At 39.7% G+C, this 21277-nt stretch overlaps 1 protein-coding gene across 15 annotated transcripts in view; it reads left to right on the plus strand.

Moving 5' to 3' along the window:
- The window catches only part of NFIA (nuclear factor I A), a 369092-nt gene that overhangs the window by 250057 nt on the left and 97758 nt on the right, over nt 1–21277 (plus strand). For 14 of the 15 annotated variants that reach the window (XR_004974445.1, XR_004974444.1, XM_036352901.1 and 11 more), the window contains 2 exons: nt 9790–9907; nt 15901–16028. Coding sequence is in view for 13 of the 15 variants with exons in the window: in XM_036352901.1 (XP_036208794.1) it covers nt 9790–9907; nt 15901–16028 (246 nt within the window). In the remaining 2 variants the exon portion in view is untranslated. Of the gene's footprint in view, nt 1–3900; nt 4022–9789; nt 9908–15900; nt 16029–21277 lie in introns of those variants that run through there. The other variant, XM_036352917.1, reaches the window with a different exon arrangement.

Here is a 21277-nt window from a genome sequence, read left to right on the forward strand (position 1 = left end):
ACATTGAAATGTGCATATACCTTTTGTTTGATTGTCCCAGCAGTGGTGGTGTGACCACCATGGCAGCTGAAATTAGAACTCTGGCAAGAACAAGCTCATGGCATCAGCAGATTCATCAGTCAGTGTCATGCACCAAGCCCAGGCCTTCCTGTTGCACTCATGTTCCCACAGCCTTCCTGGTCAGAGCTGGCAGTGAGACTTCTCATGGCAGGATTTAGGGGGCCTTTTGTTCTGTTCTTAGCTAAAGCTGCTGCTAAATTTACCAAACTATGAACATTTTTATTGTAAAAATTTGACTCAGGCAGAAACAGAAAACGTAACACCTTGATGTAAATACTGATTTGTTATCATGATCAGTATTTGTGTGTTCATCTATTTCTAATCTCTCCTAGGTAACTGGTTGGTTATGCTGCCTATGTATAATATATTGCATATATTATATAAAATCTATATACAAGATGGCAGCATGGGATCATAAAACAGTCCAGGATATAGGGTTGGTAATTTAGCCCCACCACTTATTAACTATATAACTTTGGGCAATATGTATTCCTCGAAACTATGTTCTCCTCATAGGTAACAATCATTCATTTAATCAACAAATATTTATTAAGTGCTAACTGTGTTCTGGGTCTAAGTCTGACTGCTAGAAACAGGAACACCTCTTGGGTGTTTTCAGGATTAAGCAAGAGAATGTCAAGTGTCTAGCATATAGTAGGTACTCAATGCTGAACTGTTATGATTACTATTGAGCAAAGCCTCTGTCCCTGATCTCTCGCTGTGTGCTCAGGGCTGATTCCTGAGCTAACCACACTATCAGAAAATCTATTACAAATATGTGTATCTGTATGCATTTTGTGTGTTTATAAATTAAGAAGGACCAATTTTAGAATTTATGTTCCAAAAATCAATCTATTAGAAGAACTATCATAGTGACCCCTTCAGAATTAATAACTCTGGTAGAATAAGAGCATGCCAATACTAGATCTAATTCATCTGCTTTAGGAAGCCAGAAAATTCTTACTCCTCAAGTTTTCAGCCAAAGCCTATGCTTCTGCTTTATTCTGGAATTTTTCTCATCATGGGTATCTAATGGATAACAAGATGTTTAAAATTCTCAATCTAACACTGACATAAATAACTTTTGAAGTGACTAACCACATCGTGGTCTCTTAAATTATGAACATCAGAATTCCCTGTGGTCCAGCCAGTGTGACTCAGTGGTTGAATGTCAACCCATGAACCAGGAGGTCATGGTTCAATTCCAGTTCATGACACATGCCAGGATTGTGGGCTCAATCCCCAGTAGAGGGCATGGAGGAGGCAGTCAGTTGATGATTCTCTTTCATCATTGATGTTTCTATCTTTCTCACCCTCTCCCTTCCTCTCTCTGAAATCAATTAAAAATAATTCCCCATGAGTAACTAGAGTTCATTACTGACAAAGTCGTTTTTAGTTACCCTTTATTTATGCACTCGTAACCCTCAATATTTTAAGAACAGATATTCATATCTAATATGTAATACTAGAGAACTAAAAGACTTTTTTTAAGATTTCTAAAACCCTGACAGAATCTTAATTACCCCACAACAAGACCACAACTGTTACTGAGATTTGGGCTAGACTATATTATTGTAGCTACCTCGACTCCAAAGACTATGGTAGGTGACTTTGTAGGCATCTCTACGATTAAGTTGGTAGAGTCCACGCTGAGCAAAGCCACGCATTACGTCACATGCTGGAACTGAGTTAATCTAGTACAGTGATGGTGAACCTTTTGAGCTCGGCGTGTCAGCATTTTGAAAAACCCTAACTTAACTCTGGTGCCGTGTCACATATAGAAATTTTTTGATATTTGCAATCATAGTAAAACAAAGACTTATATTTTTGATATTTATTTTATATATTTAAATGCCATTTAGCAAAGAAAAATCAACCAAAACAATGAGTTCGCGTGTCATAGGTTCACCATCACTGATCTAGTATATGATTAATGTGAGTACATATTAGGATTTTTCAATAGATGGAAGAGAAAAAAATTAAACAGTTAAGGGTGAAAATTTTGAGAATTATTATTGTAGACAGTTGGATGTGTAGATTGTTGGGGTAGGGCTTTGTTGATGTAGTTTGGTTTCCTGATAGCTAATGGTCAGATAGTCCCAGTGCACTCTTGGTTAAGGAGCTTATGTTTAGAAGCCCTTCCCTGGTTTATAGATCATTGTGGTGAAAAGACCTCTTAGGCCATCAAATCCATCCCCTGTCAGGGAAGACTTAATCCCATGGCCAAGGCTGCATCAGATACTAAGCGGGTACCACATTTGACCTCAACCAAAAGCTAAGATGAGAGGATACTCTAAAATGCAGAAAATCAATTTCAGTCCCAAAGGCAGAAGCCACTAATGCAGGAGATCCGTCAGCATTGCTCACCCCCCGTGGATGGCTCTGCTAGACCCAGCGCCAGGCCCTTTATCCAGGGAAGCATTGGCGGACATTTGTAACTCCAAAGACCTATAAAAGGAGGAGGACGAGACCCAGCTTTGCCAGCTAAGTGGTAGGTGACAATATTCTTCTATTTAAATCTTGTTGAATTCCTCTCCCCAGTAATTGGTGACAAAGGAAGAACAGAGAGAATGGAAATGTAGGGTTTTTTTTTACCTTTGTTTCTTTGAGCAGATAGAGTTATCTGGGTTCAAATCCCTGCTCTGCCACTTATTTAGCTGTGTGATCTTGATCATGTTACTTCACCTCACAGCTAATTTTCTCCTTTGTCAATGAGAATAATAAAGATAGATATTTCATAGAGATGCAGCAAGGAAGAAATTCAGGTAAAGCACCTCGCACGTTGTCTGGACATAATAAGTGCTCAATAAATATTACTTGTTAGCTGTTTTTCATTGGCAAGCTCATATAATTTTAGTTCTGAAAATTCAGTAAATATTTGTTGCATGTAAATATATGAAGCATCCTGCACTGGGTGCTGAGGAGAATACAGAAATGAGTAGGAAATAGTCCTTTCTTTTAGAGCAAAGATCTAAGTTTCTTAAGATCTAAGACTGAGCTTTCTTTAAAGTGCCTGGACACATTTATTTTACAAACTGAACTCACAGTAATTATCTATCAAAGATAAACAATCTTCAAGGTTCAGAGTGGGAAGAAGATAGTATCATTGATCTGATCCTATTTTAGTAAAAGGAAACTTTTTTTTTAAGAAGCTCCTGCCAACACACACACACACACACACACACGCATTTTGTAAGTTGTGTCCACAAAACATGGATGTGTAAAAACGGTGATCTCTCTGTGTTAGCAGATACCTTTGATAGGGTTAAACCCATTCTGCTGGCTTTTGGCACCTGATGCCACATTTCAAAAAAGCATTGCTCGAATCTTATAATAGCAGGGAAGTTCATTTTCACATAGAGGGGAATCCTGGTTTTAGTTCAGTGCCTTTCTTTTATGTTTCCAGTCTGGAAAACCATCCCCCTAGCCTGCATTTGGTCAGACCTTTCAGAAAGCAAGGGTTGAAAAAGGAGATCAGCACATGGTTTGCAGGCCAGAAATCTGCTTGGCAAAGGAGTTGCTGAAGACTGTGGTGTACGAGCTGCAGAGAATGTACCTTTATGATTGATTTCCTTTGAAGCCAGACTGACTGCAGTGTGGTCATTTTTCTAACCCGTAACTGCTCACACTGCAGCAGTCTGCTATCTGCAGGATGTCTGAATTATAACAGTCTATGTCCGTGTTACCTCTTACACAAATTACTTACCCTGGTTTCTTTTTCCATGCAAATTCATCAGTTTTACAGCCCCTCATAGGCACAGTCAGGAAACTCTGGCCAAAAGCACAAATTGATAAAATGAGTTAATTTGACTACACTTATTATTTTTTTCTTTCTGAAAGCCCCCTCTCACAGGCAATATTGAGGAAGTATATTATGGTAAAAGGAAGATAACAAAGGAGTTGAATTTTTTGCCATAAATTACTTTCCAAGATAATTCCTTTTAACGACGATTCCAGATTTGCTTGAGTTTTCATTGCATTGTGCATTTTACAACTGTGCCTTTGATGGTAAGAAGAACAAGTATTTTCCCATGTTCTCTCCTTTTGTGCAGTGACATGGACTTTCTTACAAAGTCTTTGCCACTAGAATGCAAAACAACACGAAATTGTGCTGGGCCCATGGAACTGTGTGCTGTTGTTGGACCTTAACCTACCCCCAGAAACTCCCACTGTAATAAAGTACAAGTTCCCAAAGCCTCCGTGAGTACATAGATTATGTAATCTGGAGATAAAATAGCCCTCTTTATTTTTTGATAGTTATTTTATAAGTTGGAAATTGAGTGCTAAATCCTGATAGTCTTTTTTGGGGGGAGGGGGTACCCATAGGCCATTCTTTCTTAGTCTTTAGTTGCCATGAAAATTTGAAAGAAGTGGCAACTATGATTGTTAATCTATAAAATGTAAACCTCACAAGGGCAGGGTTTTTATATACTTTGCCCACCAATGGATCTCAAGCATCTGGAACAGTGCCCAGCCTATTAAAAGTGCCCCGTAAATATCTGTTGCATGTCATTGAATGCAGCCTCACAGAGGATATGTGCCATCAGCAATCAGCTGGCCACACTGGTCATTTAGTCAGTGCTGCCCGCCTATTCCTGTTGAACAAGTTGTAAATTCATTGTGCTCTCATCTCCCAGGAAGAGCAGTTTGAAAATTTGGATAGAATTTTTTTTTTTCCATCATCCTCTCTTTCCAACAATACAAGCCTGAGCAGATTGTCTCTGGTGGATGGCAGAAGTTCAATAACCACAACCTTGTCCAACTACTAATGTGTACAGAAGAGCAGGTCATTAAGAGGGTTGGCTACTAAAGTAACCCCTTTCTTCCAATAGTCCACATTACTATAATGATTCCTTAATAGCAAGCCATTTATTAAGAAATGACACAAAGACTACATTCTACTCATGACAGGGAAGGGGGGTTGGGATGACTTAGAAATAACATTGGAAGAAACAAAAGTTAACCTTTGGAGAAAAATTCCACAGTGGAACCAAATCCACACAAAGTTCAGGTTAGAGTAATTGCAATATTACTTAAGAAAGTTGAGCAGTCAGTCCTCCTATGTGTATTTATGGATTTCTAAGTTTCATTGCGTATTACTTAAAGTTTGGGGGTGTCAGTGGAGAGAGGGTAATTATCTACTCTTCTTAATTCAGAGCATATTTATTGATCATCTTCAGTGTATACAGCACTGTAGTGAACTGTTTAGGAACACAAAAGAGGCTGTGGGATCTGTGGGATTAGTCATCTGGTATAACCCTCTGACTTTGTGAACTATGAAAGTTACTTAACCTCTTCCTGCTACAGTTCCTGCCTAGTGGTGTTGTGAGGATTACATGGAATGATATGCTTAAAGCTCTTAGCCTAGTGTCTGGCCCATAAATGACACTAAATAAATGTCAGCCTGTTATTGGGGTGGTATTGTCCATAACAGTGGCTGGTGGTGGAAGTGGTGAGTTTTAATCTTTATCATTATTATTAGAATTGTGAAGTCCAAAGAGTTTGATGACTTAGCCAAGTCACATAGGTTATTGGCTCCCAGGCCCAGGCCAGCACCTTTTTTATGCCCTAGGGCAGTGGTCGCCAACCGGTGGTCCACGGACCACTGGTGGTCCATGAGGTCCAAAAGGTTGGTGACTGCTGCCGTAGGGTGTCTATCTTTATAGCCCTCAAAATGCACTCAGTCTAGTTGGGGAGAAAATATTATGTATGAGATCACTAAAGAATGATAAGGCCTATGGCCAAGTACAGATGGAGCAAAATCAGGCTTCACATTATATACAACAGGCAGAAAGCATTGTGTGTCCTGCCTTCACATCCCCATGTTTGACTTGCAGTGGCCCTGTGTAATCTCTATAACACACCAGAAGGCAGTTAGTCATGAGCTTTGGAGCTCAGCATGGCATCCTAGGCAGACATTGGACAAGTTATCTCACCCTTAAAAACTTTTAGTTTCCTAGTTTGCAGGATTTGTTACCAATATTAGCTAAGAAACACATTATATGAGTTATATTTATTTAATGGGTATTTTACATTTGTTAAAATAATATGATCATTTGTTTATTGATATCCTTTCATAGTGCACAACTGGAAACAGTCTTTTATACATGTGCACTCTCCTGGAAGAGGTGAAATATCCATTATGACAATTCTATTTCCTTTCTTGACAGCATTGTTTAGGCCTCTGTTCCCTCTTGCCAGGACTTAAATCAACCTACCAACTGATTTCTACACCTCCAGAGTCTCAGTCCTCTTTCTTGTATTCCATATACTGTCGTCATATTGCCCTTCTTCAGATGCAACAATTATCCTTTCTCTACTCACAAACTGTCATGGATCCCACAACTCACTTTATATCCTGTCTCCAAACTTACCCACATGCTGTGCCATTTGCCCAGAGACCCTCTCCTATCTCCTTCTCTGCATCTTTAAATCCTAACCATCCTTGAAGGCTTAGTTGAATTGCTAACTCTTTCTGAAATCAACCCTTGTTCTGATCCCACAGCCAGTGTGAGCCATTACTCCTTTGAACTTTCCTAACACAGTCCTTTTGTTTCCCCTTTGAGATGGAACCCATTCAGCATTGCATTAGATAGCCAGGTATTATTTTCATTCTACTAGGTTGTAAACCTTGCAGGGACAAAGACATTATACGCCTTTTTATCATCTTAAATTTAAGGCAAATATTGTATGTGAAAATCAAGGTCGTTGGGAGGAAGAGCAGTTTCCAGGGTCTGACATCTTTGAATCTTACTGCTGGTTCTCCTTCATTCCTCGTTACAGGGCTTAGTTCTTATCATCCAAAAAAATACTTTCCAGAAAAGGTTGTTTTGAGGATTAAGTTAGATATAATAAAGTACTTATCAAAACATGGCCCTAACAGTACTCAGAAAAGCCTGCCGAAAGCCCACCTTTTGGGTTCTTAGTTCAAAGTCTCTTCCTGTCCAGTTCACAGCACTGAGAATAGCTACCACTTTTGCAGGGATATGTGGTCAGTGCCCCCTGTCCTTAGATATGAGGTTTTCTCTTTGGCTGTCCCAGGATCACTGAATCAAAATCCATTCCGATAAACTGACCTTCCATATGATACATACACACAGATGGACCAGGGGACATTCCTCACAAGCCTGCTTTGAAGAAGGCAGAGTTTGGGTCTGTGTGTTATTAGGATTATTTAACCCAGGTTGTGAAACCCATTCTCATTTCAGAAATTCAGTGAGGTTTTAAAATTCAAGACACACATAATCAGTTTGCCAAGCTCTGAAGTTACTCACCAGAAGTCCAACAGACACTATGGGAAGTGTCACAATGCTGCCAGGCCACCTGCTGCTCTTGGCTAGGTGACAGCTACAGCGTACTGCGTGGTTCACAGGAAGTAAACATACGGGCAAGTTAGGGAACATTTCTGTGGGCTTAATTATTTTTTAAGCTTTCTGAGAGATAGAACACTATATTTACATGTGTATTTTTCTTCCTTCACCTGTTCTGTCTCCCTTGACATTTTAAAAAGATAACCAAGGTAAAATATACTTTTCCAGGGAAGAACATGATAGATAAAGTGTTAGATACAAGGGCAGCAGGATGTTCATGGTGAGGGAGAGGGCCTCAGACTCTGCCTCTCAGTGCCCTCCGGCCTGTTCCACCTGCGTCTTGCTCTGTCTTTTCTTCCAAGAGTGAGAGCGTGGGCTCCTGAGGTTCCCTCCATGCTCAGGAGTGAAGCAGCTGCTCCATCCAACTGAGGCCTCAACCCCATCCTGAAACTTGTGAAGGAAATTTAAGTTCAGACCTTGACACCGATCAGCCTTTCCCATCTTCTTTAGTTAATGAGAAATGTGAGTCTCAGAGCTCCATAAAGGCACAGACATTAATAAGTACCTATTATATACCAAGCTGCTAGTATATAATGAGATGATGGGTGATCCAGACCCAGGAAGGAATTATTGGCTCCCATAAAATATAAAATATTATGAAATAAAAGGGGGAAACATGCAGACAAATTTAATATAAAAAGCAAATTAGGGAGTGACTAGCAGAATTATTAATCAGAACTCTGTTTACACATACAGTCAATCCTAACCATTTGTTTTTTAACTAAAGGCCCTTCCTCCATAAGATCCTGTCATTGAAAGATGTGTTTGAATTTCAGAAAGCAAATGTGGATTTCAGAGCTTTCCATCTCTTAGCAGTGACTGTTTTTACATAATGACAGTTATTATTAAGGTTTATCCATTGCTATTAATCAAACAACTAAGTGTTTCTTCTTAGAAATTGCTGTATCCCCTCACAGCCTTCCCTGATTCTGTCATTTTATGAATAACCAAAATTTCCCCAAGCAATAGTCCTAGGACTCATCTCATATTCCCCCTTTTCCATCATTACCAAACTTTAGAAGTCAACACATTTTCTTGATTCTAACTTCTAAATACTTACACCAGGCTCGTCCTTCCCATCCCTTGAATTTATCTTATTTTAATGACTCCACTGGCCTTTGTGGTTTTACTGATTATAATTCTTCAACTGCCACCCTACTCCCCACTATACCTGTGCTCATGACACGGTGATGTTTCTAGATTACAAATGCAAATTTGATAGTAACCTTCTCCTACTTTATTGGTTCTCCTTTGACGAGGAATCAGTTCCATTTTACCAGTACTTACTGACTGCCTCCTGTTGTCAGGGTTTATATTAGATGACAATATAACCCCAATAGTTCCAAATTATGTTCAAGTGTGATAAATTTACATATTGTTTTTGCTTTTCATAATCTTTCAAAAGAAAAGATTATTTGTACTAATATAGTTGCACCACTAATTTGACACAGAGTTGTGTTACAAGATTGATATATGTTCTTTATTTATTTTAAAATGTATTATGCTACTCCTGAAAACAAGGTATCTAGAGGCTCTAGGACAAAAAAAATTACAGGGAATCACGTCTCATACAAGAATCTACTCTGAAAATCACATACAGTCAAAATTATCCTTAACAATCCCTTAAATCAAAGGTCGGAAAACTCTTCTACATAAATAGTTTCTGCTTTGTGAACCATATGTTTCCTGTTACAGCTGCTGGTCTCTGCTCTCATGGAGGGAAGCAGAGACAATACCTAGATGAGTGTGTGTGTGTGTGTGTGTGTGTGTGTGTGTTTTCCAATAAAACTTTATCTACAAAAACTGTGATGCAGGGACCATAGTTTGAAGGCCCTGCCTAGTGAGAGGAATATTAAAGTAAGGGTGTTTGCAGGGTGCTGAGGTGTCAGAGTTACAGAGAAATTACAGATTTCTCATCACAAGAAATTAGAAAGATTAATTTGCAGTTCAGACCTAATTCCAGAATACAGATGAGCGAAAGCTGTCCGAATCAGACAAAATTAGAAAAGCCCATGGAATGCTTTGGCTGGTCATTGAAGAAAAGTCTCAACCCAAAACATGGAGGTATTTTTGTTAAAAGCATCCAGAAACATTACACCCTACTGATGACTTACTATTTAAAAAAGAGGAAAGATGAAAGGTACATTAGGAAAAATAGTATGTCTTTCTGGTGGAGACTGTTTTTATTGTCAGCATTCTTTTGAGGTCAGAGTTTATTACTGATTTTTTTGGATAAGCTTACCCTATAAATTCAAAAATAAAATGTGTTAAATGCAATACTGAAATATACTCTCACTGATGTTTTATCCACAGAATTTAACTTACGTGAGTTTTCTTTTTCTTGTTTGTTTTATTCTAGCACCAATAGCTGCAGGAACTGGCCCCAATTTTTCTCTCTCAGATTTGGAAAGTTCTTCATACTACAGCATGAGTCCGGGAGCCATGAGGAGGTCTTTACCCAGCACATCCTCTACCAGGTAAGGTGGTTGATGGCTCTTAAAAAGGCCATGCTTCATAGTTACACACCTTGATTTATATTCTAGGCCTGCTAGGTGTTTAGCAGTGTGCCTAAAGCAGTAGAAGATACTAGAAGGTGGGTTCAGCCCCAACAGACTTTCAGACTCAGTAGGAAGGGAAAGCAAATGCACATGCAGCAGAAACAGATAAACAGTCAGATAAATCATATGCACGTGCGTGTACACACACACACACACACACACACACACACACACACACACACACACCAGAGAGTAAAAAACAGTGAGCTAAATTATGTAACAAAGGATAAAAATAGATAAAGAAGGCTTTATCCAAAAAGAGTGACTCATGCTCAGCAATAATGTTGGTTAGGGTTGGTGAATGGAAAGGGAAAGGAATGCTGTTCCGTGTGCGATGAAAACACTAGCAAAGGCATGGAGGAAGGATGGATGATGAACATAGCATGTTCTCAGGAAGTTAAGGACGAGGCTTGACTAGGGAAACGGATGTGTGTTTCCGCATGTTTAGCACAAATTTGACCCCGGTAACACCAGTCCCAGTCCCCATGCCCACAGCACACACAGAAGAGCTCAGTCCCAGCTCTTCTCCCTCCAAAGGGTTCAGAATCCCGTCTGTTGGAGCTGCCCTAAGAGATAAACCAATTTGATAGCCTGGTGAGAGGTTATGAAAGTGAATGTGGTCCCGCGGGGTGAGGCTGGATCACAAACCCCAGGGCACTTGGAGACCTCAAAAGAGTAAAGATGGAGGAGCACCACCAGATAATGATTACAGGGTGCTTGATTCCCTTGAAGTCACAAAGCCAAAATAAAAATGGAGCGTTTTTGCAAGATCCTGTTGTCTCTAGATAACCTGGACCAGAGGGAGAGGGATTAGGCATTAAACCCACAGTATTCTTTTACAAATTGGCTTTAGCATTGGACTATGACAACAAAGAAAAGAATGGCACAGAATGATCTTTAATGTTTGTCTGCTTTGCAGAAAAACATTAGACAAAGGCATATTCTTCCACAAGCGAGTACCAGTTTTGTTTGAAACAATGTCCCAATTATAGACGTTTTCTTTGGTAGAGACTCATGCTTACCTTGACTTTATATTTTAATCATCATTACTTACAAAAAAATAAACTTAGTCGTTACAAATACCTTGAAAATAGTTAAAGAAACAGTTATTCTCTCTATATAAGCGCCAAATCCTGCCATCATCTTTCATGTTGCTTAAATGTTCCTACAGTTCGCTGTGGTATCAGCTCATCAGGAGAAAAAAAGTCTCAGATCCAAAGTCCATTTATAATAAAAGAATGAGATTGTGAACACATTCAGGTGCTAATGCATTTTGAGGATTTTGAATGTTTGCTGATGGAAGAGACATTGTGTGTAACTGCACTCAGTCAACATGAAAAAGCTTTGCAAACACTTGTGGGCAGCGATTCATTTAAAAGTTGACGGGCTGTTTCTTTTTCATATGTGTTCTGTGCATGTACCATGGATGTCCCAAACAGTGCTCTCACCCCATCCCTTTGACTTCCAGCTGTTTTGTTGCCTTTTGTTGTGACTCGCTGAGGGGAAACCTGGTCATTAATGTCATTCTCATAGTCTGCAAATAACTAACCCTGATAAGGAGCTAATTATGAACAGCATCAGTAGTTAATAACTCAGTAATATGTTTGTTTTACTCTCATTAGACTCTCCTCAGATGATTTTTTAAAATTATTCTTTAAACATATAGACTCAGCAGAATTATCTTCGTACAGGTTAGAATATGTACCCAGAAGAATACCCCAGATCTACATATAGAAAAGTTCACCAATCAATCATCTGTTTATGATGTGCAAAATATCCATTGGTCACCTGCTCTGTGAACAGCAGTGTATTAGGTGCTTTACATACCTAATACAATTAATCTTCATAATAAATTTATAATATAGACAGTGTGGCCATTTAACAGTGGATGAACCCAAAGTCCAGGGAAGTTAAGTAACCTGCCAAGGTCACAGACCTAGTAAATGGCAGAGTCTGCTTTCAAATGCAGGTCTGTTGAATTTAACATGCTATTTTACACTGAATCCTCTTAAGAATGGGACTGACTCTTTCAGTTAGGAATAGTAGAGCATGAGGCCCCCCAAAAGGAACATGTAGCAGCTCTACTTTTCCTGGACACTTAGCCTTTGCTGTCTTGAATTATTATTAGCATCTTTGAGGTATGTACAGGTCCTGTCTGCCCACCTGGACTATACATCCCTTAGAGGACAGTAACTAACTCTTTAATTCAGCAACAGACATTATTAAGTACCAGGGATATTGTCCTTGTCACTGTAGCTATAAAGTCAAGTAATAGGAGCTTTGCAATCTAGGGGTTAGAGACTGACAAGTAAGTGGAAATTTTTAGTTCGGGGTACTATGAGGCATTTTGCAGTTTTGTGAGTCCAAGGTAAGGCTTCTTGGCTTTGCACAGAGCAGGGTTTAAGCAAATATTTGGAATAAAGGCAATAGTCTTACCTTGATTTCTAGGTAGAATTGCTAAGAACACAAGAACAAATTTCACACACAAGTAGAGATGGTCCATCACTCCTTAGAAGAGAGGACAAGATCTTATTGCTACCTTCCTGTTTCCTTAAATGTTTCTGAGAGAAGAGAATTGGTGTGCTAGAAAGTCAAGAGCAAGAAATAAAAAATAATGACTGATTCATTTCTAAATTTAAAAAGATAAAGGAGATTGATAGGCATTAATTGTTGTTTCTGTACCCCTTCCTAGTAAACATCTCCAAAATCATAGAAGAGGTAGTATAAAAAGTATACTTTTTTATCCCAAAAAACCTTGTCAAGATAAAGCAACTGTCAAGTTTATGAAGTTGATAAGCTTGGTCTGGGAGGCCCTCCACCTGTCTATCCTGGCACTTCCAACATTTCCACTCCTGGATCTTTTTCTCTCCATCATCCCGTACCTTCATCCTCTCAATATTTATCCTGTGTCCCTGAAAGTCTTGATTCTAAACTAAGGTGTCAGCTAATAGCTACAGACTCTTCACCCTTAGGATTTAATAACTGCACAGTGTATTTGCATTTTACTAATGGATACCAAGGAAACCAAATCTTGGCAAACTCAGAAAAATATTAATAATGAGGAAATGATGGGCAATGGAATTGGTCTTTTGAGCTAGATATCACTGAATCATGATACCTGGGCGAATCCTTGTCACAAGCACTCATGGCTATTTCTAAGTCACTAGCCCAAATCAGCAGTTTCTGTACATATGCTATTTGCCAGACACTGTGGCAGGCACTAGAGATTAAAATATATATACATATTTCTTTGATATGTATATCTAAGGTATATATATATATATATATATATATATATATATATAGAGAGAGAGAGAGAGAGAGAGAGAGAGAGAGAGAGAGAGAGAGAATCTCTTTCATCACAGACCTCACAGTCCCATCAGAATATACAGATCTTGTCTTTGTTTATTTGCCAGGGAACATAAGGGAAATATTTATTTCTTTCCAATTTTTACTCTTCCAACTTCTAAAATTATTTCAAATAGCTTCAATTTTAAAACACAACAGCTAATTTTAAATATGGAAAGAGAGGCTAGAAACCATATGGAAAGATAGGAGAGATTGTTATATTGGGAACCTGAACTAAGAGTTATTCTCTAAATCTACCCCCCTGAGTTTCCTGGTTGCCAAGGCAAGAAAGGGAAGAAATAGTCTATTCAATCTGTATTTTCTAATAGAGGGGAACAATGGAAATTCGTTCAAAGAAACCATATTTTTTCTGGCTTTATGTATTAGGAATTTTTTATGTATATCCTTTTATAAAGGACTTGTTATAAGATGCAGTTTTCCATAAAATATAGGAAAATTTTTTCAAGTCTCTATTTTTCATTGAACTTCAAGGAAAGCCAAGCAAAGAACATTAAATAAGCTATTAAAGTTATTTCCTTTGGGTACCAAGCTAGCGTGCAGCAGACATGTTGCTTTCCTGTGGTCTGGCTTTAATGAGAATAGAACTTAAAGTCAAAGAACTCTGGTATGCCAACTTTAATAACTAGAATTTCATGCCTTAAATTGGACCCTCCACATTTTTTATTTGGATTGTTTCAATAACCTCTTAATTATCTCCCTGCCTCTCAATTCCATCCCTTCTTCTCCTTTTGCTTTTCTAAATCTATCACGTGTGCAGCTACCAGAGTGACCTTGCCTAAAATGTGACTGATGTCACTCTCTGTTTAGACTTTTTCAGGGGGGCGGGGTCTCCATTGCTTGTAGGTGAAGTCCAGACATACAGTACCTTCTTTACCCTCCGCCTCCTCTTTTGCTGTGCCATGCTTTTAACTTTAGCCATACCAAACACCTGGCAGTCCTCTGGGCATGTCACGCTTTACTCAGGACGTTGTTTCTGCTTGGGGTTTACCTCCCTCCAGGGAGCAATGCTCAGAGTACCTGCTAACCTGAGTGATATGAGCTTACCCATTAGAGTGATGCCACCCTGCCCAGTGCTCGGCTAGTCCTGAGGTGCCCCAGGTGTGCCAGACATTAACCCTTTAAGTTTTGGATCAGGAGGCTCTCCCAGGGCGAAGATAGGGTGGCAAGGTTGGAGGAAGCTGATGGGGCTTCAGACATCGGCACTTTGCCAGTTGGTAAAGCAGTATTTCAATATTTCAAAATCCAAAATAGCTGCCTGGGTGGTGTGTCAGGTGAATAACAGCCTATCTCGGCCCTCTCCTCCTTTCTGCTCTGGCTCCTTGACACTCATGCTTACAGACAGGTCAAGAGCCATCTCCTCTGGGAAGTCATTCCCCACCTCCCAGGCCTATCACTGTTTCCTTCCCCCATCAAAGAACCCATTATATCCTACGTGTGGTTCCACCATAATTCCTACGTTCCTCTTATGCACAATTTTGTTTACCTCTCTGTCTCCATCCCCTGGAGCCAGGGGCCATGTCTGATTCCTCTCTGCACCCCAGCATTTTGCCTAGTACCTGGCATGGAGGAGGTACCCAGTAAGTGTTTGATGAATAAAAACATTAAACATTCTGTACCCTGACAATAAGACTCCCACTAGATATGAAACATCCCCATTCTGGTATGATAGTGACATAATCAGTTAAGACAATTCCAACCACATGAGCAGCATATAGGCTTTCACTGCCTTTTACCTTCTCTTTCTCAAGCCTCAGATTGAGAGGGGAAAAATTCAGTCCTTTAACTGGAGGAAATTTGTCAACCATACTGCTCCAAAAATAAAATAAAAAAATCCCTACCCTGAGGGAACAAAGCTTCATTTTTGGTAATCTCTTTGTAGAGGAAGACATAAAAGTCATCAGGTCCCACTTTTTCCATGTCGCTTGTCATATAGGAGGAAGGAAATGCAGTTCTCCCTCCTGTGTTTGTCTCTTTTGTTCACTTATCTCTAGTGTCTAGATCAGTGCCTGGAATATTGTAACTGCAGAAAATATTTTTGAGTGAAAAGATTCAAGTGGAAGATGAGAAAACATGGCCAAAAAATAATAATCTAAGCTTTCCTTGAAGGGTCATGCACTCTGATTTTTCTCTTTTCTGGGGTGCCAAAAATTATCCAACTGATGTTTAAGGGAATTGCTGATGGCTGTGTCCCAGCCACAGCCCGAGGAATATGAAATGTGGGCTTCCTCCTGATACTTCCAGGGGGAGCCAGGAGTGGGAGTCAGCTACCAGTTCCTCAAAGAAAAAAAGAAACAGGATGTGGCAGCAGCAGCAGCAACTTGAGTGACAATAAAAATCAAGCCCAGACATTTGGAACAAGACAGACCAAGACTTTGTTCCACATTCAGTGACTCACTAAACTGAACGAGAGCCTGGAAGAGCCCTAGAACTACACTGAGTTGCCCAATTGCTTCCTCCCTTGGCTTTCTTTCAGCCAGACGTGCAATGCCCAATTGAAAGGTGGTTTGGATTGCTTTTAAACATGCACCCTTGTGTTATTCCAGCTCCACCAAGCGCCTCAAGTCTGTGGAGGATGAAATGGACAGTCCTGGTGAAGAGCCATTTTACACAGGCCAAGGGCGCTCCCCAGGAAGCGGCAGCCAGTCCAGTGGATGGCATGAAGTGGAGCCAGGTAAGCAGGCAGGTGGCAGCATGTGCCCAACTGAGAGCGATGGCCCATGGGGGCCCACAGTTTGCGTAGAGTGAAGGGAGCAAGCTCAGAGCAGTTGACTTTTTGGCTTTTCACCATGAGCACTGGTTTGAATCTCACTGATTCATTAAAGAGAGGGTAGCAGGGAGAGGTAGCAATTCAACTGAAAGGGAAGACTGGTAAGAATGGTGGATGATTTTCTACCCGGACATATTTTTACCTGCGTGATAATCCAGCATTCCATTCACTTTTGTTTTTATACTAATTGCCTTTGGGGTTTGGTTTTTTGAATTATCTTTTAATAATCAAAATAAAACTCTATCAACTTAGCTGGATGGATAACACTGGAAAGAAGAATGTGTTTCCTGTGCTACGATGTTTATACAGTACTTGGATTTTTATAAAATGAGAATACTTTAAAATATTGTTTCCTATGACTGGGCACCATCATGATTGTTTTCCTATTTAAATGGAACAGTAGTCTTTATGTCCATTTTCATGAACTAAGTAAATGATGACTTCTAGTCTAACCTCCTGGGATGGTCTAATCTTGATTCTGGAGTATTGAGAGTAATGTGAATAATTATTACAGCAGAACTATTTTGAAGTCTTTCTCCATGTCTGACCTCCACCTGGGCCAAGTGGAATCTTCTCCAGTGCCTTCCCCAAGATGCAAAGTCAAGCGGGTGTAGAGGATAGAGTGTAATCCTGGCTCCTGCTCCTGCTGCCTGTGTGATTACGGGCAAATTCCCTTACCTCTCTGAGCCTGTATAGATCATGAGGATGTAAGGAGCTGTCATCCCTTTCATCCTCAGTTAGCACCTGAGGCCTGCTTCTGTCCACAACTCTCTCCCATTTTCATCATCTGTCAATAACAATAGTTGTTTCATTGCTCTTGAGAATTAGAGGAGGTGACGTATACAAACCATCTGAGATTTATATAAAGATGTTTTGTGACCAGATTCTCCCTCACCCATGCCTCAGAGTAATTTCCTGCAGGAACAGACAAGCACCAAGAAAATGCCTGAACTAACCTCTTCATCTTCAAACCTTAACTCCTTTCTCTCTTCCCTAACACATCAAAAGACAGTTCTCAGAGGGTGTGACTGTAAAAGAATAGCAGGAGGGAGATTTGGAGGATGGTGGGACTGTTCTGGATCCTGATTGTGGTAGTGGTTATAGGAATCTGTACATGTGTTAATATTCATAGAAATATATACCCCCTCCCCACAACCCCACAGCCCCCAGGCAGTTTTACTGTATGATAGCAAGGAAAACCAAACCTTGGGCCTCACTGGCTGAGTCTTTTATCCTCTTTCCTTTACTAAAATGCAGAAATTTCACTTTTTCTTGCTTCTACTTTATCTTCTTTCTCAACTTATTCATTTACTCATTCAACTCATTCAATAATCATCATTGGGAACTTTCTCTGGATGGAACACTGTGCCTAATTCTGGGAACTCAAGGATGAATGGAAGGCTATGGCTCCAGCTTTCAAGGAATTCACAATTGGGGGCGGGAAACACATCCAAGAAGCTCATCATAAAGTACAAGGGATATTAGCCTGTGGTGCACCTTTTTCTATTTTTTTTTTAATCCTCACCCAAAGATATATTTATTGATTTTAGAGAGGGCAGGGCAGGGAGAGAGGAAAAGAGATACACAGAGAGAGAAACATTTATCGGTTGCCTCCTGTAGGTGCCTCAACCTAGGCCTGAACCCACAACCTAGGTATGTGCTCTGACCAGGAGTGGAACCCACAGTCTTTCAATGTATGGGACGGTGCTCCAATCAGCTGAGCCACCGGGCCAAGACAACCTCTTTCTGCTTTTACAAACACAGCACCCAGAACGTAAAGGGGCTTCTATAAAGGCCACAACAGCATCACTCCACACGTTACATCATGCCAGTTCACTAAAGTGGCTAAGAAATAACCCGGCCTGAGTGAAGATGAAAATGCTGACTCCTCCTTTCCACTAACCGCATCATCAGCAGGACCTCAGCAGAGTGCCAATGAAAAGTTTATGTGCTGTTAGAAAATTAAAAGATGTGAAACTTTTTTAAACCCTTCCTAAAAGGCTAATTAGAGTCCTTGCCAGTTTACCTGCTTCAGTGAAAATCAGAGTTGATATCTATAGGTTTTGTACATTTGTGTGGAGTAGTGTACTGATGCCGTTTTAGGCATCTCAACACTGCTTTCTTGTGCTGATGGACAGGAAGCTCCTTTACCATGAGACTGTTCTTTGGGTCCTTAAGTAGATTGCTTTGGGGCATATTTGGGGACAGTGGGGTTAGTGGAATATTGAATATTTTGATCCAGTAACATTTTTATTCAGAGTAACTCTTCTCTATCTGCATATTCTGGATCAAATGATCATGAATTTTAACATCTGAATACCTGTGTTATTTATAGTCATTAAATAACTAAAGTTTAATGGCTAAATCCTTTTGGGAGAATGGATGGATAGATAGATAGATAGATAGGTAGATAGAACTATACACACACACATACACATATGTAATGTATAATTGTGAGGGATTTCTCTAAACATATGTGTGTGTGTGTGTGTATTTTTACACATATATAATTTCTTAGAGAAATTTCCCACAATTATATTCCTAGGCTGATTCTTGGTTCTCTATCCCTAAGTTATTATAGAAAAATGCAGTTTCATAGTATATGTGTGTGAGAGGCGGGGAGGGAGAGGGGGAGACAGTGGTTGAATTTACATTTGGCCACATTCTGCATAGAGAGTCATAATTGAAACAGGGCCTGAGGGGACATTAAAACTCAACTGGAGGATGTTGTACATGTTCATAGTGACTTTGGTGTCATTAACTCACACCAGCCATTTTAAATGGATAATTTATGCTGCCAGATGGTCCTTTTTGGGGATTTTTCATCCAGCCCAATCCCCTTTTTGGCACGGAGAACACCCTTATGTTGTTCCCACACTGATCTGGGCCTGCATGGATTTCCCCAGGGCTACAGTTCATTGAGTAGGAGGCTTTCTGGTGGTTCACTCATGTAAATTACCTTCAGCGCATGTGGGGAGTTCTGTATATCTGAATGCACCAGCAGCCTCTTGGTTGCCTACACTTGGGATCATTCTCTCAAACAAGTACTAAAGGATACTTTGTTTATGCCTCAGATGTGAACAAGGCCTGTGCTTACTCCTCTCTCAGAGAGCTTTGCATTTGTTTACCTGCCCTGAGATGCTTTGTCAGGACTCCCGGCCCAAAGAGGGCCGAAGGTTGCAGGGAGAGACAAATTTCCTTAAGCAACAGGAAGGCTTCGGAAAGTAAAACAAACCAGACGTACAGTAAATTACATAGGCTCTTTCAAATATCTTTTGTAGTATCCTGTTCCCCATTAGTTTATCTCAGCACTTTTGTGCACAGCTCTTATTATCTGGGAAGAAGGGCATAGGAGATTAAAGATGATGTTAGTTTAAAAACATCAGACAACCTCAAGCTGACTTTCGCTTCTCTTACAATGCTGCATTTGTTCCCTCCACTTAGTTCCGTCTCCCAGTTATCTCAGAACTGAGTTAGATTCGAAGCTTTGAAGCTAATCACACGCTGATGAAATGAGTCCTATGAAATTCTATCAAGCAAAAATGCACATGCCATCAACTCGTGTTTATCTGCACAAATGAAAAATTGCAGAGAAACTGATAATACAAATAAATAGGAAGGAAACCAACAGACAGGCGCCTACATTACATGATGCTTTCATACAGATGGTAAAAATTATAGCTACAATTCTTTTTAAGAAAAATCACCCTTCTCTAAAATGTGCAATATAGAATGATCCTGTCTTATTAAAGAGGAAAACTGAGAATTATAATCCAGAATCCAGACTTCAACTCAATTTGATTTCAGAGTGTAAGTTTTGTCTTCTACATTTAATAACCATTTTGACCATAAATGTTTATACTTTTTTTAAGGCCTCTTGCCCTGGACCTGTATTGGAATTAAAAACATAATACTAAAAAAAAACAAAAAACGAACTGATCAAAAGACCTGGAAAATCTCCCACTTTCCTTATCCCAAATCTCTTTTCTATATCTGAGGCCAGGAAAGGAGTGTGGGTTATTAACTACACATAGGATACAATATATAAGCAAATTATATTAACTGTTAACAAAGTGAAATATCTATCATTTTTGCCCATAAAATCAAATAATCCTCAGCATTCAGATCTGGGTTCAAATATTCGCTTATCAAAGAGGGTCCCAGTGATCTGAAATAGCTGCTGACTCTCTCCCACCCTCCTGTAATTCATAGTGCTGCTTTCCTTTCTTCACAGCACTATCTGCTGCTATTGTTTGCTTTCTCCCTCTACAGCATATATTTCATGAGCAGTGGGACTTAGCCTGTCTTTTCTACTGCTGTATGCCCAACACATAGAAGAGTAGTTGGCACGTAATAGGCACTGAATAAATATTGATTGATTGAAATATATAAAGCCAAGAAATTTGGGTGCTTTCAATAAATCTGAAGCAGAATTTGCTACCAATAAATTCTCTCAGAATTGATGTTTCTGATAATCTCAACATATAGGCTGTTATTCAGTCAAATCTAGTTATTAACAAGTAGAAAGCAAAATGATTGGTAAGGCTCAGCCAATGGCTTCATTGACAAGTAGTAGTATATGAAACTTTATTAAAATTATCCTTTGCCTTAAGCAGCGGTTCTCAACCTGTGGGTCGCGACCCCTTTGGGGGTCGAACGACCCTTTCACAGGGTAAGACCATCCTGCATATCAGATATTTACATTACGATTCATAATAGTAGCAGCATTACAGTTATGAAGTAGCAATGAAAATAATTTTATGGTTGGGTCACAACATGAGGAACTGTATATAACGGGCCAGAAGGTTGAGAACCACTGCCTTAAAGGGTTTTGCTTTAAGTTAATCAAGCTTCATGGGTTACTGAGTTGCATAACTTCCTGTATTTGAGACTACACCTGCAGTGAGCCCAGACATATCAGTTTCAGCAGAAGTAAAGGTAATTACTTACTGTGAATAAAACATAAAATTATTGGCCTTTTCAGAGAAATTTAGTCTGTGTCCTGCACACCCTGGTTTGGGGGTTGAGCTCGAAAACTGGGCATGTGCCCTGACCCGGAATCCAATGGACCATCTCTTGATTCATGAGTCAACACTTAACCACTGAATCACACTGTCAGGGCATATCACAATTATTAAATAAAGAAATATCTT

This window comes from Myotis myotis, unplaced genomic scaffold (genome assembly GCF_014108235.1).
Source record: "Myotis myotis isolate mMyoMyo1 unplaced genomic scaffold, mMyoMyo1.p scaffold_m19_p_2, whole genome shotgun sequence".
NCBI lineage: Eukaryota > Metazoa > Chordata > Mammalia > Chiroptera > Vespertilionidae > Myotis > Myotis myotis.